Source organism: Salmo salar, chromosome 10 (assembly GCF_965601325.2).
Source record: "Salmo salar chromosome 10, fSalSal1, whole genome shotgun sequence".
In the NCBI taxonomy this organism is placed as follows: Eukaryota; Metazoa; Chordata; class Actinopteri; order Salmoniformes; family Salmonidae; genus Salmo; species Salmo salar.
Genome location: NC_138300.1, coordinates 94126504 through 94140862, shown reverse-complemented (window position 1 = coordinate 94140862; position 14359 = coordinate 94126504). Strand labels below are relative to the sequence as shown.

General features: G+C 42.2%; 1 protein-coding gene across 1 annotated transcript; it reads left to right on the top strand.

Moving 5' to 3' along the window:
- Nucleotides 1–3062: 3062 nt before the first annotated feature.
- On the top strand, nt 3063–7090 carry LOC106561178 (small EDRK-rich factor 2). The gene is made up of 3 exons (XM_014124852.3): nt 3063–3201; nt 5986–6091; nt 6609–7090. Exons 1-3 carry the CDS (start codon nt 3195–3197, stop codon nt 6679–6681), a joined length of 186 nt encoding a protein of 61 aa, XP_013980327.1. The 5' UTR covers nt 3063–3194; the 3' UTR covers nt 6682–7090.
- Nucleotides 7091–14359: the final 7269 nt, after the last annotated feature.

Here is a 14359-nt window from a genome sequence, read left to right as displayed (position 1 = left end):
CAGTACCGTGCAGTATCGAAGAGCCCTTACTGCTGCTCGATCATCCTATTTTTCCAACTTAATTGAGGAAAATAAGAACAATCCGAAATTTCTTTTTGATACTGTCGCAAAGCTAACTAAAAAGCAGCCTTCGCAAATGGAGGATGGCTTTCACTTTAGCAGTAATAAATGTATGAACTTCTTTGAGGAAAAGATCATGATCATTAGAAAGCAAATTACAGACTCCTCTTTAAATCTGGGTATTCCTCCAAAGCTCCATTGTCCTGAGTCTGCACAACTCTGCCAGGACCTAGGATCAAGGGAGATACTAAAGTGTTTTAGTACTATATCTCTTGACGCAATGATGAAAATAATCATGGCCTCCAAACCCTCAAGCTGCATACTGGACCCTATTCCAACTAAACTACTGAAAGAGCTGCTTCCTGTGCTTGGCCCTCCTATGTTGAACATAATAAACGGCTCTCTATCCACCGGATGTGTACCAAACTCACTAAAAGTGGCAGTAATAAAGCCTCTCTTGAAAAAGCCGAATCTTGATCCAGAAATTATAAAAAACTATCGGCCTATATCGAATCTTCCATTCCTCTCCAAAATTTTAGAAAAAGCTGTTGCACAGCAACTCACTGCCTTCCTGAAGACAAACAATGTATACGAAACGCTTCAGTCTGGTTTTAGACCCCATCATAGCACTGAGACTGCACTTGTGAAGGTGGTAAATGACCTTTTAATGACGTCAGACCGAGGCTCTGCATCTGTCCTCGTGCTCCTAGATCTTAGTGCCGCTTTTGATACCATCGATCACCACATTCTTTTGGAGAGATTGGAAACCCAAATTGGTCTACATGGACAAGTTCTGGCCTGGTTTAGATCTTATCTGTCGGAAAGATATCAGTTTGTCTCTGTGAATGGTTTGTCCTCTGACAAATCAATTGTAAATTTCGGTGTTCCTCAAGGTTCCGTTTTAGGACCACTATTGTTTTCACTATATATTTTACCTCTTGGGGATGTCATTCGAAAACATAATGTTAAATTTCACTGCTATGCGGACGACACACAGCTGTACATTTCAATGAAACATGGTGAAGCCCCAAAATTGCCCTCGCTAGAAGCCTGTGTTTCAGACATAAAGAAGTGGATGGCTGCAAACTTTCTACTTTTAAACTCGGACAAAACAGAGATGCTTGTTCTAGGTCCCAAGAAACAAAGAGATCTTCTGTTGAATCTGACAATTAATCTGGATGGTTGTACAGTCGTCTCAAATAAAACTGTGAAGGACCTCGGCGTTACTCTGGACACTGATCTCTCTTTTGAAGAACATATCAAGACTGTTTCACGGACAGCTTTTTTCCATCTACGTAACATTGCAAAAATCAGAAATTTTCTGTACAAAAATGACGCAGAAAAATTAATCCATGCTTTTGTTACTTCTAGGCTGGACTACTGCAATGCTCTACTTTCCGGCTACCCGGATAAAGCACTAAATAAACTTCAGTTAGTGCTAAATACGGCTGCTAGAATCCTGACTAGAACCAAAAAATTTGATCATATTACTCCAGTGCTAGCCTCCCTACACTGGCTTCCTGTTAAGGCAAGGGCTGATTTCAAGGTTTTACTGCTAACCTACAAAGCATTACATGGGCTTGCTCCTACCTATCTTTCCGATTTGGTCCTGCCGTACATACCTACACGTACGCTACGGTCACAAGACGCAGGCCTCCTAATTGTCCCTAGAATTTCTAAGCAAACGGCTGGAGGTAGGGCTTTCTCCTATAGAGCTCCATTTTTATGGAATGGTCTGCCTACCAATGTGAGAGACGCAGACTCAGTCTCAACCTTTAAGTCTTTACTGAAGACTTATCTCTTCAGTAGGTCCTATGATTAAGTATAGTCTGGCCCAGGAGTGTGAAGGTGAACGGAAAGGCTGGAGCAACGAACCGCCCTTGCTGTCTCTGCCTTGCCGGTTCCCCTCTTTCCACTGGGATTCTCTGCCTCTAACCCTTTTACAGAGGCTGAGTCACTGGCCTACTGGTGTTCTTCCATGCCGTCCATGGGAGGGGTGCGTCACTTGAGTGGGTTGAGTCACTGACGTGGTCTTCCTGTCTGGGTTGGCGCCCCCCCCCCCCCTTGGGTTGTGCCATGGCGGAGATCGTTGTGGGCTATACTCGGCCTTGTCTTAGGACGGTAAGTTGGTGGTTGGAGACATCCCTCTAGTGGTGTGGGGGCTGTGCTTTGGCAAAGTGGGTGGGGTTATATCCTGCCTGTTTGGCCCTGTCCGGGGGTATCATCGGATGGGGCCACAGTGTCTTCTGATCCCTCCTGTCTCAGCCTCCAGTATTTATGCTGCAGTAGTTTATGTGTCGGGGGGCTAGGGTCAGTCTGTTACATCTGGAGTATTTCTCTTGTCTTATCCGGTGTCCTGTGTGTATTTAAATATGCTCTCTCTAATTCTCTCTTTCTCTCTTTCTGTCTTTCTCTCGGAGGACCTGAGCCCTAGGACCATGCCTCAGGACTACCTGGTATGATGACTCCTTGCTGTCCCCAGTCCACCTGGCCGTGCTGCTGCTCCAGTTTCAACTGTTCTGCCTGCGGCTATGGAACCCTGACCTGTTCACCGGACGTGCTTGTTGCACCCTCGACAACTACTATGATTATTATTATTTGACCATGCTGGTCATTTATGAACATTTTAACATTTTGACCATGTTCTGTTATAATATCCACCCTGCACAGCCAGAAGAGGACTGGCCACCCCTCATAGCCTGGTTCCTCTCTAGGTTTCTTCCTAGGTTTTTGGCCTTTCTAGGGAGTTTTTCCTAGGGAGTTTTTCCTAGCCACCGTGCTTCTTTCACATGCTTTGCTTGCTGTTTGGGGTTTTAGGCTGGGTTTCTGTACAGCACTTTGAGAATATCAGCTGATGTACGAAGGGCTATATAAAAATAAATTTGATTTGATTTGATATTTTTTAAGCAAAGTATAAGGGAGTTGTACTCCAGTCTAGTAGGTGGCAGTAATGAAACATTTATTGGATGCCAACCGCCATTAAACGTCAAAGAAGAAGTAGCTACTCTCGCGATGTCTCGTATCAACGCGTTCAATTTCCGTGACGTGCATCAAATTTTGTCGGTGCACAGCTGCCAGGCTTGGTTGATTGGCATCCTTCTCCACACCGTCAGCTAGAAACCATAAAAAACAAAATGACAAGTGAGTATATCAGATTAATATTTAATGATTGTGTTACTTGGCTAACGTTGTATTTGTTGGTAATTTAGCTAGCTACGCATCTCACTTTCTTGGCCTGTCAAAGAATGCAATCAGACAACGTGACTAACTAGCTATGTTTGTCAAACGTTAGACTAGCTATACTTTGTCTAGCTAGCTAACATGGTTTGAAGTTACCATACGATTTTTTTTTAAACCATTAATACCACGAAATGTAGCTATACTTTTATTACCTGATAACAAGGCTCTGATTTGAGGGTGGGTATAATGTGAAACGTTCCAACAGTTTTTGGAACAGATTCCTATGTAAATAACAAGGTTGCCAACAAACGCAAAAGTTGTATAGCGGCAGACTAAGATGCCGGGTAGGGAGTGGGCTAATTACATTTTTCACACGTTTTTTCCGGAAAAAATAAGTCTCACTGGTAGCATATGGACAAACCATTAAGAATAAGCTACGTGGTGAGTTGATGCCTATTCGGCAGCTAGTTAGGTGAATTGATCATGCTACTTTGTATGCGGTGTTTGTTGGCAGCCTTGTACTACGACGTTTTTGGAACAGATTCTTGTTGGAACGTTCCACAGATTTGACCCACCCCTGATGTGTAGGTAACAAGCTAATGTTAGCATGCTAGCTACACAGATACTGTAGCTAGTAGAACATTTATACAAATATTTGGTCGTTAGCTGCCTAGTAAGTTAACCCCTTCCTCAAGTGCCAAGCACAATAACACACCTTTATTTATATGAACTATTGGGTTAGCTACCAAACTGTCAACGTACATAGTTGTAGGAGGCACTAGCTGGCCACTGTAAGAAATAAATGTACATGCTCTCTAGACTAGGCACGCGCCTGTCCGCACGTTGATTGTGTACATCCACACCAGACGCGTTCTAGACATGCAGGTTGAAATATCAAAACAAACTCTGAACCAACTATATTAATTTGGGGACAGGTCGAAACACATGAAACATTCAGCTAGCTTGCTGTTGCATTGCGTTATTTAACCTGAAAAGCACAAGGTCATTTTCCTGGATCTTTGGGTCACACAATCATGTGTTCTCTACTCCTACATTTAATCTAGATAAAATGGGAAACGTAAGTTTCTAACTGTATGAATGTTTCATGTATTTAGACCAGTCACCAGATTAATATGTAAATTAGTTGTTTAAGAGTGTTTTGATATTTCAACCAGCATGTCCTGATTTGCGTCTGGTGTGGATGGACAAAATAAGCATATGCACATGTTGGGTGTAGTGTGCATGTAATGCTTTGAGTTGCTGAGTAAACGCATCAGTATACATGCATATACAGTTGAAGTCAGAAGTTTATATACACCTTAGCCAAATACATTTAAATCCTAGTAAAAATCCCTGTCTTAGGTCAGTTAAAATCACCACTTTATTTTAAGAATGTGGAATGTCAGAATAAGTGATTTCAGCTTATTTCTTTAATCACATTCCCAGTGGGTCAGGAGTTTACATGCACTCAATTAGTATTTGGTAGCATTGTCTTTAAATTGTTTAACTTGGGTCAAATGTTTTGGGTAGCCTTCCACAAGCTTCCAACAACAAGTTGGGTGAATTTTGGCCCATTCCTCCTGACAGAGCTGGTGTAACTGAGTCAGGTTTGTAGGCCTCCTTGCTCACACACTTTCAGTTCTGCCCACATTTTCTATAGGATAGAGGTCAGGGCTTTGTGATGGCCATTCCAATACCTTGACTTCGTTGTCCTTAAGCCATTTCGCCACAACTTTGGAAGTATGCTTGGGGTCCATTTGGAAGACCCATTTCCAACCAAGCTTTAACTTCCTGACTGATGTCTTGATGTTGCTTCAATATATCCACAATTTTCTTTCATGATGCCATCTATTTTGTGAAGTGCACCAGACCCTCCTGCAGCAAAGCACCCCCACAACATGCTGCCACCCCCGTGTTTCACGGTTGGGATGGTGTTCTTCAGCTTGCAAGCGTACCTTCTCCCTCCAAATAACAATGGTCATTAGGGCCAAACAGTTCTATTTTTGTTTCATCAGACCAGAGGACATTTCTCAACACAGTATGATTTTTGTCCCCCATGTGCAGTTGCAAACTGTAGTCTGGCTTTTTTATGGTGGTTTTAGAGCAGTGGCTTCATCCTTGCTGAACGGCCTTTCATCTTGTCAATTACGACTGATTTTACTGTGGATAGATACTTTTGTACCTGCATCTTCAAGGTCTTTTGCTGTTCTGGGATTGATTTGCACTTTTCGCACCAAAGTACGTTCATCTCTAGGAGACAGAACGTGTCTTCTTCCTGAGCGGTATGACAGCTGCGTGGTCCCATGGTGTTTATACTTGCGTACTATTGTTTGTACAGATGAACGTGATACCTTCAGGCATTTGGAAATTGCTCCCAAGGATGAACCCGACTTGGAGGTGTACAATTTTCTTGGCTGATTTCCCCATGTCAAGCAAAGAGGCACTGAAATACATCTGACATTTTCTGGAATTTTCCAAGCTGTTTAAAGGCAGTCAACTTAGTGTATGTAAACTTTGACCCACTGGAATTGAGTGAATTGTCTCAACAATTACATGTCATGCACAAAGTAGATGTTCTGACTTTCCAAAACGATAGTTTGTTAACAAGAAATTTGTGGAGTGGTTGTAAAACGAGTTAAGGACTCCGACCTAAGTGTCCGTAAACTTCCGACTCCAACTGTAGCTAGCTGTGTACTCACTACTCAGCAACTTAAATTGACAGTACACTCAAATTGATTTTTTCAGGGGGAAATCAGCGTGACCTTGCTCGTGCTAAAAATGCCAAAAAGCAAGGGAATGACAAGGGAAAGAAGGCAGATGATGGCATGTCTGCAGCTGCGAGGAAGCTTCGGTAAGTCGTACGTAAAGAACAGTCAAGTCTAACTAGTTTGGGCTATTAGGATGTTTTCCACAATTAAGACCAGACATTGAAATTTGCATCAGGAAAGTTCTCTCAACCTCTACAAGCAAGAATGCTGAATAAAATCACTACCGGTTGTCTGTGTTGATGGTCCTTCTACAGGTAGGAATGTGAGACTATATCCACAGGAAAGTAAAATTACATCAACTTTTCAAAGCGCTGGTAGTGCATTGATGTATCACCTGAAGCATGTGCATATGTTTACATGATTCTGCTCAGGCCTCAGGTGATATTCACACTAGTGCTTTGAAAAGTTAATGTAATCATACTTTTCGGTGGATATGACTCATTCATATCTGCAAAAGGACAAACTGCATGGACAACCAGTAAAGTACATTAAATTCAACATTGTCTTGTAGAGCTTGAGGACATTTTCCAAACATATGTATGACATTGAGACTGATACCTTTGGTTCAGTCTGACCACTCATTTCATTTGTCTTCCTTAGGGATGCAGAGATAATGCAACAGAAGCAGAAAAAAGCCAGTGACCCTAAGCCGGGCGACGAGAAAGCCAAATAGCAGCAGGATACAGAGCCCAAACTACTATACTCAGAAATCAAGATGTTACCTAAGTTTTTTTTTTTCTCCCCCCCCCCCCCCATACTCTGGGGTACAAAACCAGTTTAATCTTGTGGTGGAGGTTGTACTGTATAGTTTGAGAAATGAATGGTTTTGAATGACGAATGCTTAAGCCTATTTCAAAAAGGTCTGTTAAATCAGTATTTACAATGTAAAGAACAGGAATTTCAAACTCCACAACAATCCTGTATTTTTGTATTCCCTCCTAGATTTTAAATAACGCAACTAGTGGTTTTGTTTATGATTACTTTTTATATTAAGGATGGGCATATACAGTGCTGATGAAATAAATGAAAGGATTCAATCCTGTACAGAAACTTTAATCAATAAAAATACAATAAAGCACCAATGTAAAATGTGATCATAACTAATTTCTGCATGTTTAACCACAGGAGTCTGACTGAGCCAAAACTTGAAAAGCAGTTCATTCCTGAACAGTCCCATTCTAAATACATTCATTAAACATCTCTGGAGATCTACATGCTCCAGACCAGTTACGTGCAATGTTCAGGAGTCCAGAACTAATACATTAATCAGGAGTTGACTATTGCTAAAGATCGGACTATTATGTAGATTAAAATATGAATTAGACATTTAGCTACGCAGAAATACTTCAAGCTGTGGTGCTAAAATAGAGCCCCTAGTCTCCAGTCAGATGCATTTCCCTCTGGTGATGAGTCTCCATGGTTATACTCTGCAGCAGTTCGCTTTCTTTGGACCACTTAAACTCAACTTCACCTGTGATTCTGATTGCCGTCTCAGTTTCACATTTTTCTTAACTTCTCTGTTAGGGGGGGGGGAAAGTTCTTAGTTATAGTTTAGGTATTCATGGTAGGGAAGTTGATCGGAAGGGGGTTTTACAATTCTTACCTTGCCAGGTGAAGTACTGCCTCCACTACATTAGTTCCAGCTTTGGCACTAGTTTCACAGAACAGGGCATTGTATGTCTGAAACATATGGTAATATTGTGATTAATATTTAGTTGATATGAACATTTGTTATTTTGACTGGTAAAAACGACGTACTCTAGCCAGCCTTTCCCCGTCGACAGTGCTGACACAGCTTCCCTCCAGTCGATCTTCCCGCAGGTCCACTTTGTTCCCAATCACACACATTGGGAGTTGCTCATCCCTAGATTCCTGGGATAACAAGGGCAGTTCGTTCTTTAAGTTCCTGATTTATGTAGTTTGGCTCCTGGATGCTGATTTTGGCTGAAACCCGTGGTAAAGCCCAAAGTTGTCATACCGTCTGATATACCACGGCTTTCTGCCAAATCAGGAGCCAAATACTGCTAAGACCATTATGGCCTCAAATATAGTAACTCAAAATAAATTCGGCCTATAACAGCCGTTTTAGAATCCCATTCAAAGTTATTTAAAACCCCTCAACTGACTAGTACCTGAATCTCTCCCATCCACTCTCTGACATTAAGGAAGCTGCTCTCAGAAGTGACATCATACAGCAGTAAGACTCCATGGGCTTTACGGAAGTAAGACCTGGCAATACTGCGGAACCTACAGGAACAGGGAAATCCCATTTTGCTATTGACATTACATGATCTTTTGGAATCTGTGCAGCACTTGAAATTAACAGCCACATCCACCGAGGACACATTATGGGACCACACCTTTAAGGCTTTTAGTATGTCGATGCAGAAGCCACGGCAAGAGTTATTTATTTTTTGCTTGGCATGAGTTTTTTTAAATCAGTCCAGCTTTTGTTTAATTAGAGCAACACCATAAGGACTGTAACCAAGGCTTTTAGAATGTAAATGTACAGCAACATACCTCTCTTGTCCTGCAGTATCCCATATCTGGAGGTTAGTTTTTTCTCCATCCACCAACATCTTTTTGATTTGGAAATCAACTCCTAAGAACAACATTATGTAAGGGCAATGCACTTTCTGCATTAATTATACCACTACAAAACTGTACTTACCCAAAGTCGTCTGAATATCTCCCCTGAACTCATTGAGACTCAACCTCAATAGAAAGCTAGACTTCCCTGATCCTGCATCTCCCGCCAAAACTAACCGGTACATGGGAGCAGGGCCACCAGTGTCAACAATGTCTGCGTCGGTTGGCTGAGGACCACGTAGCATCACATAGTTATGAAGAATAATACAGATATGCCAGCAGCATATGCCAATTCCACATAAGTCTCCTAATACATATGTCTGCTCATTGCCTTACCTTTATGGGGAAAGCAGACAAGTGTCTCCGGATGGACGAAGCAATAGAGAGAGCTTTTCTGGGAGATACAGACAGTGTTGCCCGACTTACATCTGATATCTGGTGCAGAAATAGGTCAATTCATATATTAGCATGTGACACGTACTAATACAAATAGTTGGTCAAACCTTTCGGTTACTCTTACCTCAATGTCTGAGGGCACATATGAATAACTGTGGTGTACGGTTTCTGTCGAGACATCACTGTCAGACTCGCTGCCTGAGCTTTCAGCGTCCATAGGCAGGGACACACCACTGTCCAGGTATCTATCAGCCCAGCTGGCTACATGGGAGTAGGTCATTTTACTGGAGTCCACAGCTGTGTTCTCTCCCCCTGAACTGGACCAAAAATAATGAAAAAAGAAACATGAGTTAAGTGGTCAATTCACATCAATCAATAGGTCCAGATTTCTAGGATAACAATATAGTATGTGTACTTTATAAGTGTGCTTTGTCGAACTGGCTTCATTCTTCGAGCTGCGATTTCATTGTCAGGGGATAGCTGTGGGGAGATTTGTAACACTTTTGTAAACAAAGAGAAACTAAAGCAGTGTAGAGATCCCTTATATTTACTTTTATATAGCATTGATAAGGCGAAATGTGAGTCTACCTTCAGTGAAAACAACCAAGACTTACCTTCTTACTTGATGCCACATTGACTAATGCAGAGTGCAAGTCATCATTGCTGTCATACAGCTTTTTGTTCATGACCCTAAAGGAAGGAGTCAATGTGGAGAACAAGTCATATGCTTTACTAATCTTTTAGCCTGTCACCTTTAACAATGAGAATAAGGTGTGCACATCACGGATGTGCATGCACGACTCAAAGCTATGCTTGACTTCAATACAACACAAACAATCGTCATGAAAGGGCATACTAACCGACAATCGGATCAGACAGACTTACTGGAGTATTTCAATGTGACTGGAGTAGGACTGGTATTCTATAACCATCTTTTTCAGGTCATCACTTTCTCTGTGAAAACAAATTGACAAATGCAACATTTGTGCCCTGTAATCAACAGAGTTGGACTTGATCCATTTGACCTGAGAATGAAGTCTGATCTCACCTCTCATGTTGAAGTTTCTGGTCTGCATACATGTTCTTCAGCTTGTCCATCTCTACCTGCAGAATGGAGATGTTTGTCTGAGCTTTGACGAGAGAAGTCCGTAACTGCTCATTTTCCTGAGGAGAGCATGCAGAACATTACTGGAAAGTGTACAAGAAATAATGTCAATGGAACTCAAGATAGTTGTCCATCTTCAATTGATCCAACGTACCAGAGTCAGTTCACATATTTTATGGTGTAGTTCGTCAACATCCTGCCTGGAATTGTTGAGTTCAGATTCATCTTGGCACTACAATGAAAATGATTCCATTTATTTCATATGAGTCATGTGATTATGCATCACCTGAAATCACATTCACACTTAAGACTACCTGAAACTAGGTAAATAGAGTAGTGTAAAAGGAAAAGACTGGAAAATATCAAAAAACCTGTTTCAAAAGGAATGACACCTACCTTCAACAACCTGTCCACAGCAGTATGTAGATCTGCCACTTCATCATCATACCTTCTCTGGAGTGCATCCATGACTCCCTCCATTTTCTTACGCTCCTACAGACATGAAACCCAAGGAGAGAACTTTACTCATTGGCTCTGGACAAATAAAAGGGGGCTTTCACAAAACTATATAGAGGGGCTTTTGTACGAGTTTGAGCTTGCTGTTCTCCCTCTAAAAGTTACTTCCTCTACTACATGAGGATAAACACCTGTGCAGAGGTAAAGAGGAATGCTGCAGAAAGGAGTGTCCCTGGCCTAGCCCCGCTCTTGAAATAAACTGTTTAATCTTTATTTCCAACAAATATACATTCAGAAAGTATTCAGACCCCTTGACTTTTTCCACATTTTGTTGTGTTACAGCCTTAATCTAAAAATGGATGAAATTTTTTATTTATTTTTTTCACCCTTCAATCTACACACAATACCACATAGTGACAAAGCAAACATTTTACTGCTGACGTTCCCTTTTTAGGCCTGTCCCTGTGGCTCAGTTGGTAGAGCATGGTGTTTGCAACGCCAGCATGGTGTGTGCAACGCCAGGGTTGTGGGTTCGATTCCCACGGGGGGCCAGTACAAAAAAATAAAAAGTATGAAATGTATGCATTCACTACTGTAAGTCGCTCTGGATAAGAGCGTCTGCTAAATTACTAAAATGTTTTTTTTTTTAAATGTATGCATCGTAGGCAGGCCCACAATTTTAGCTATGCAGGTCCCATTTTGGACGTGCGTAAAATCGTGTTCAGGATGGAGGCTACGTGTCCATGCCCATCATGAAACGAGAAATGAGATCCTTGGTGAATACCGTTGAGCCTCGTATTTAGAAGTGACGTGTAAAAATGGCTTGTTTTCCATTTCATATGTTCAAAACAAGCCCTCCCTTAGGCCTACTATAATGAAGGCTGGTTCAACAGCAATGCCTGTCATAATTATATTTATGATATTACATTTGTTTTAATTTAATTCTATTACAAAACAATATTATTGAAATGTACCTTCCTGGTTCTATGGTTAAAACGTCTGGAGTGCATGCTATGCAACTTCTGGAAATGTGTGAACGCGATCTGATCTATAAGCTGGTTCTGATTATGTTCATAAAACAGGTCTAGGTGGGAGCAGTATAACAGTTAGGGGACATTCTCCCTTTCGCTTTAGTGCATTCGGAAAGTATTCCATAAAGGCCTGATTGGTGGAGTGCTGCAGAGATGGGAGAACCTTCCAGAAGGACAACCATCTCCACAGAGGAACTCTAGAGCTCTGTCAGAGTGGCCATCGGGTTCTTGGTCACCTCCCTGACCAAGGCCCTTCTCCCCGACCAAGGCCCTTCTCCCCAGATTGCTCAGTTTGGCCTGGCGGCCAGCTCTAGGAAGAGTGTTGGTGGTTCCAAACTTCCATTTAAGAATGATGGAGGCCACTGTGTTCTTGGGGACCTTCAATGTTGCAGAAATGTGTTGGTACCCTTCCCCAAATCTTTGCCAACACAATCCTGTCTCGGAGCTCCACGGACTTTTCCTTCGACCTCATGGCTTGGTTTTTGCTCAGCTATGCACTGTCAGCTGTGGGACCTTATATAGACAGTTGTGTGCCTTTCCAAATAATGTCCAATCAAGATGTAGAAACATCTCAAGGATGATCAATGAAAACAGGATGCACCTGAGCTCAATTTCGAGTCTCATAGTAAAGGGTCTGATTACTTATGTAAATAAAGTATCCGTTTTTAATTTCATACATTTGCCAAAATTTCAAAAACCTGTTTGCGCTTTGTCATTATGGGATATTGTGTGTAAATTGATGAGGAAAATGTTTTATTTAATCCATTTTAGAATGAGGCTGCAACATAACAAAATGTGGAAATAGTCATGGGGTCTGAATACCTTCCCGAATGCACTGTATATACAAAAGAGGACACCACATCAAATTAGTGGATTTGGCTATTTCAGCCACACCCTTTGCTGACAGGTGTATAAAAACCGAGCACACAGCCATGCAATCCCCATAGACAAATATTGGCAGGAGAATGGCCTTACTGAAGAGCTCAGTGACTTCGTTGTGGCACCGTCATAGGATGCTACCTTTCCAACAAGTCAGTTCGTCAGCTGGAGCTGCCCCGGTCAATTGTAAGCGATGTTAATGTGAAGTGGAAACGTCTAGGAGCAACAACGGCTCAGCCGCAAAGTGGTAGGCCACACAAGCTCACAGAATGGGACCACAGTGCTGAAGCGCATAGCGCGTAAAAATAATCTGTCCTCGGTTGCAACACTCACTACCGAGTTCCAAACTACCTCTAGAAGCAATGTCAGCATATTAACTGTTTGTCGGGAGCTTCATGAAATGAGTTTCAATGGCCGAGCAGCCGCACACGAGCCTAAGATCACCATGCACAATGCCAAGCATCGGCTGGATTGGTGTAAAGCTCACCTCCATTGGACTGAAGCAATGGAAAAGCGTTCTTTAGAGTGATGACTCACGCTTCACCATCGGGCAGTCTGACGGACTAATATGGGTTTAGCGAATGCCAGGAGAACGCTATCTGCCCCAATGCAGTTCCAACTGTAAAGTTTGGTGGAGAAGGAAAAATTGTCTGGGGCTGTTTTCCATGGTTTTGGTAGGCCCCTTAGTTCCAGTGAAGGGAAATCTTAATGCTATAGCATACAATGACATTCTAGATGATTCTGTGCTTTTAACTTTGTGGCAACAGTTTGGGGAAGACCCTTGAACTGTTTCAGCATGACAATGCCCCTGTGCACAAAGTGAGGTCCATACAGAAACACTTTGTCGAGATCTATGTGGAACAACTTGACTGGCCTGCACAGAGCCCTGACCTCAATCCCGTCGAACACCTTTGGGATTAATTGTAACGCCGACTGTGAGCCAGGTCTTATCGCCCAACATCAGTGCCTCACTAATGCTCTTGTGGATGAATGGAAGCAACTCCCCGCAGCAATGTTCCAACATCTAGTGTTAAGTCTTCTCAGAAGAGTGGAGGCTGTTATAGCAGCAAAGGGGGGGGACAAACTCCATATTAATGCCCATGACTTTGGAATGAGATGTTCGACGAGCACGTGTCCACAAACTTTTGGTCATGTGGTGTACCATATGTCCCATTATAACCTGGGTGGTTTGAGCCCTGAATTCTGATTGGCTGAAAGCCATGGTATATCAGACCGTATACCACAGGTATGAAAAAACATTTAGTTTTACTGCTCTAATTACATTGGTAACCAGTTTATAATCGCAATAAGGCTCCTCGGGGGTTTGTGGTATATGGTCAATATGGCTAAGGTCTGTGTCCAGGCACTCCATGTTGTTGTGCATAAGAACAGCCCTTAGCCATGGTATATTGGCCATATACACCACATCTCCTCAAGCCTTATTGCTTAAATATAAACCCCATTTAATTTTCTCATTCTTCATACATTTTCAAAGGTATGTTTTCAATGCATTCTTAATGACTCAGCTCAAGTTATTCGCTTGCCATGTTTGTTTTTACAGAGCGAATGAAATGTTTCATTTCTAGCACTGTGTACTATACTGACGACTCAGTCCTCAGAATATGTCACTTACCTCTTCTCTCACCCTGTCCACTACAGGGGAAAGCTGCTGCTGCAGCATGTCCTCCTCCAGCTCTGTCAACAGACTGGTGTTGAGCTCCTCTGTTCTGTCGGCACACAGAGATACATACCATTTACATGTCTGCCCTGGATGCCGTCAAGTGCAATACAACTGCCCAAATACTAGTTCAGCAAAAGGGACAAGTCAGAAAATTTGGTGAAGTTGAGGCATTGTTTGCAAGGCTTCAAAAACAGCAACACGGCACATAGAAGTA

Excerpts from the sequence above, each read along its gene's own strand:
- LOC106561178 (XM_014124852.3), top strand. Across the intron at positions 6,092-6,608 it reads GCAGCTGCGAGGAAGCTTCG|GGATGCAGAGATAATGCAAC; the intron begins GTAAGTCGTACG and ends TGTCTTCCTTAG.